General features: G+C 46.2%; 1 protein-coding gene across 6 annotated transcripts; it reads left to right on the top strand.

The window, feature by feature from the left end:
• Window positions 1–925: 925 nt before the first annotated feature.
• LOC105231224 (trichohyalin) lies at window positions 926–3,834 on the top strand. Of its 6 annotated transcripts, XM_049456725.1 has the most exons (3): window positions 935–2,039; window positions 2,082–2,165; window positions 2,208–3,834. In XM_049456725.1, exons 1-3 carry the CDS (start codon window positions 1,178–1,180, stop codon window positions 3,818–3,820), a joined length of 2,559 nt encoding a protein of 852 aa, XP_049312682.1. In that variant the 5' UTR covers window positions 935–1,177; the 3' UTR covers window positions 3,821–3,834. The 6 variants fall into 6 exon arrangements, with proteins under 6 accessions (XP_049312645.1, XP_049312682.1, XP_049312672.1 ...); XM_049456688.1 differs by having other exon boundaries at window positions 926–994; window positions 1,078–3,834; XM_049456715.1 differs by having other exon boundaries at window positions 936–2,039; window positions 2,124–3,834.
• The last annotated feature ends 296 nt before the right edge of the window (window positions 3,835–4,130 follow it).

The raw sequence follows: 4,130 nt of genomic DNA, 5'->3' as shown, positions 1-4,130 counted from the left end.
TATTTTGCAAAGAAGCTGATGCATGCTCCTTATCAGTTCTTCGCCGCCGTGTTTGAATAGCTCGGCCGGCAATCCGTCGGTCCCTGCCGCTTTGTTGTTCTTCAGGCGGGCAACTGCTATTCGAACTTCGTCATGGCCGGGCAATGGAACGTCTGCTCCATCGTCATCGATTGGGGAATCGGGTTCGCCTTCTCCTGGTGCTATGTGTTCACTGCCATTCAGCAGGCTGGAGAAGTGTTCCCTCCATAATCTAAGTATGCTCTGGGCATCGGTGGCTAGATCACCTTTGGGGGTTCTACAGGAGTACGCTCCGGTCTTGAAACCTCGCTGCAAGCACTCATAAAAAGCATCTTTGGTCACATCGTCGTTCTCTTCCATCGTGGCGTGGGTGCAAATCAGGGATATGTTGAAGAACTTCGCTTTGATGCGAATTGTGGCTAGACGTTCATCCACCGTGCTCAATGATAGTACTCGGCGACGTAGAGTCTCTCTCACCACGACTCCCACACCGAATTTGCGCACCTTTATATGGCCACTGTAGTAAATGTCACAAGGACCTTTTCGTCTCTATCCTTGTCCCGTCCATCGCATTTCTTGGACGGCGGTGCTGCCAGCCTTTGTTCTCAAGAGGACATTAACCAGGTGGGCAGCGGCACCTTCCCAATTAAGGGACCGGACATTCACCTATGCACCTATGCCCTCAAATCATAGTCCTTATTTCGTTTGCCATGGTCGTCATCAAAAGGGGGGTCTCTCATCCGAGGCTGTGTTTGCTTTTTCATTGGGGGTGTTTTTTTACGTGGCGGGTCCCAAATCCAGCGCACAACCCCAAGTAGGGGACACATTGATATGAATTTCACACTTTCCACACTTCCTGAAGCCCACACTATAACTCCAGTTTTAAAGCTTGCGATGAAAAATGTATAGACAACTTAATGTCATAAAAAATTTTCAAGTTGAAACACTCAAAAATTTTCGTGTTTATAAAAATAATGTAAATATATTATTGTCTTCGAAATGTTTTGTTTGTATCACTAAATTTCTCAAAATTTTTGTAAAAAAAATCAAAAAAATTAGCGTACCACACTGCGCTGCTGTTTTTGACCGAACGTAGTCTTCGAACTGTAATCTGTGCGCCAGGTCCGTGTCATGCTACTGAAGCCTGCTTTCTGAAACGATGGGAGCCGGTAGGAGTCGTTCGAATCTAAAGCAATGCTCTTGTATGTCTAATAATTGTAAAATAAACGGTCAAAGTTATCACGCTGAGCTCTGTAACCACCCGAATAAATACGTACTCACAAGGATACCCAGTATGAGTGCAAATGGCATGTGTGCATGCAACACTGTTTTTACCGACTGTCCATACAATTTGGATCCACTGACACCAGAGGAACAATTGGACGAGGTGGAGCGAATGTATAGAGAGAAGAATCAGCCGACAAGAGGTACAAAAAGACAATGTGTAGACAATACAACAACAATACCAACCATTTGCTGTAACTGCGCTTGCATTTGTGGAGATGGAATTGGAGGTGGAACGACACCGGCACCGGCGCCAATCCAAATAGAGCGTAGAAATGGGCTTCAAAACATCGATCGTTGCAATGGTGGCTGTCAGTGTATGTTGTGTTGTGAGAACGTGAGAGATACGCGTATGGGAGGATTGACCGAAGATGAAGCGATAGCCGATGCAATACGCGAATACTGCTGTACGAGTAAAGAGAGTGGAAGAGCAGGAGACGGTGGAAAAAGCGCATCTTGCAAATGTTGTGCATGTAAGCAACCGCATGCAACAGAAGAGGCAGCAACACGAGGTCAAGTGATGGAAGAAGACGAAGATTACGAAGAAGATGAAGTGACAGATGCTGAGGAGGAACAGGAAGAGGAAGAAGTGGAAGTAGTGAAACACAAAAGGTTAGTAAAAGAAGAATTAGTGATAGAAGAGAAAATTCAGTCCAAAATGAGGGAAGACGAGGTGACCGAAGAGGAAGAGGTCGAATATATAGAACCAGCACCAAGAGAACGTAGAAGATCTCAAGGTAGTGCAGAAGTAAGACCCGAACAACGCAGAAGATCACAAGGCAGTGCAGAAGTAAGACCCGAACAACGCAGAAGATCACAAGGCAGTGCAGAAGTAAGACCCGAACAACGCAGAAGATCACAAGGTAGTGCAGAAGTAAGACCCGAACAACGCAGAAGATCACAAGGCAGTGCAGAAGTAAGACCCGAACAACGCAGAAGATCACAAGGCAGTGCAGAAGTAAGACCCGAACAAAAACATGCAAAATGCTGCAAATGCTGTGCGTGTAGAAAGAAAGCGACGCAAGATAAAGACTTAAACTCGGACTCAGATGAAAATATGATTTCATTGGAAGACATCGAATTAGAAGTGCAAACAGACGTGATAAGCACGCAGAGAGATCAATTCGACAAACCAACTTCGCCGTCGAACAAGCGTAACTCACAAGCGAGCTCGGCACAAAGGAATCGGTGCTGCACATGTGAGAACAGAACAGACTTTCTGCAGGAAACGAAAGTGCTAATGAAGAATACGGATTTAGTGGAAGAATCAAGTGAAGAACTCACATCAGCACCAGCCAAACGAACTAAAGCACAACCCAATCGACAATTTGACGAAGAAGCGATGGCAAGACCGCAGAGAAGGCTAAGTGAAGAACCCAGAAGTGAAAAAGCAGTCCGACGGGATCAAACTCATGCACTCGGTTGCAAATGCTGTGACTGTAAACGAAAAATTAAAGAAACCGAAGTACTAAAACCGAGAAATGAGGAAGACAACAGGAGACGACGAAGGAGCATTGAAGGCGAACAAGCGCCGAGGTTAAGAGAAACACAACCGCGTAGGGATGTGCAAGATGAAAAATGGCAACAGCAGGATGCAATGGCAATGGCAGCGGCGAGGCAACAAAGAAGACAGTCGACGAAAACAGAAGAGGCAAGAGCAACCAGTCGTACACCTTCCGGTGGTAAACGTGGCTGCGGATGCAAACTTAGAAATAGAAGAGAGGTGGCTTCTGAACCCGAGGGCATGGATCAAGAGCCAAACAAATCAACGGATTCGGAGGTAGACTCGAGCGAGCACCAGCGTTGTTGCTGTTGCTTTCAACGCAAGAAAGCGCAGCCAAAACGCGCCGACGAAAACCGCAACGGCGGCAGCAAGTCATGCAGATGCAAAGAAGAGCCGACAGCGACGGCGCAGAGTGGCAAACGTGACAAACGAAATGACAACGAGCTGAATGTTAGTGAACCAAAGACGCCACAGAAAAAGCGTAGAAGCAGTGTAAAAGCTGCAAGCAGCAGTAAAGAGGCAGATTGTCCAACCCCATGCACCTGCAAGAAAACTAAAGGCGTGCCGCTGACCAAATGCTGCAAGTGCACCGAAGAAATGGTACACGCCATGGCACGCGAACGCGATGAAGATACAAAGCGACGAGAGCTCGCAGAAGAATTGGCTGAGCGCTTGCAAAAACGCGCAGAGCAACAAATCGCATTGCAGAAACGTCTACAACAACAAATGAGTGGCGAACAGAGTCAGCAAGGCTGCTGTTGCTGCTGCGAACAGCCGCCATTTTGTATGACTACATGTCCCTGCTGTGAGCACATGAAACAAACAGAGCCAATACCTTTAGGTTGCTACGAAGCACCGCCGTGCTGTTGCCCACCAACACCGTGTTGTTTCCAGACACCAGCCTGTTGTTACGAGGCGCCACCGTGTTATGGTCAGGAATGTCCGTGCTGTTGTCAGCCGATGCCATACTCCTATTCAGCCTCGTGTGGCTGTCCGAAGTCGGGTGCATGTTAACGCACACAAGTGTTTAATGTTTGAGCATCGCCAGCCGTTTAGCTGGTTCTAAGTGAGATATGTCAAAAAATTATTGCGCCAAAAGGTATGCTATATTGGCAGTTATAGCATACTTTTAAGCGCACAGACGCAGCGTGGTTATGACTTAAAATTTTATAAAATATTATCTATTTTATTTCGGTTTCGAACATGTTGTTTTTTGCTGTCGTTTGTCTGTCATTTGTAGTGTTTTGTGAAAATAAAAACAAATCGTAAAAATGTTTACCTCTTGCTGTACTTGAGTTCTCGTTTCAACAAAAAAAAAATATTT

This window comes from Bactrocera dorsalis, chromosome 1 (genome assembly GCF_023373825.1).
Source record: "Bactrocera dorsalis isolate Fly_Bdor chromosome 1, ASM2337382v1, whole genome shotgun sequence".
Lineage (NCBI taxonomy): Eukaryota > Metazoa > Arthropoda > Insecta > Diptera > Tephritidae > Bactrocera > Bactrocera dorsalis.
Note: the sequence above shows the minus strand (reverse complement) of the source record. Positions and strands in the feature narration are given on the sequence as shown.

Bases quoted from the DNA above. Each gene is read 5' to 3' on its own strand.
- LOC105231224 (XM_049456688.1), top strand. From the start codon at position 1,178: ATGGGAGCCGGTAGGAGTCGTTCGAATCTAAAGCAATGCTCTTGTATG.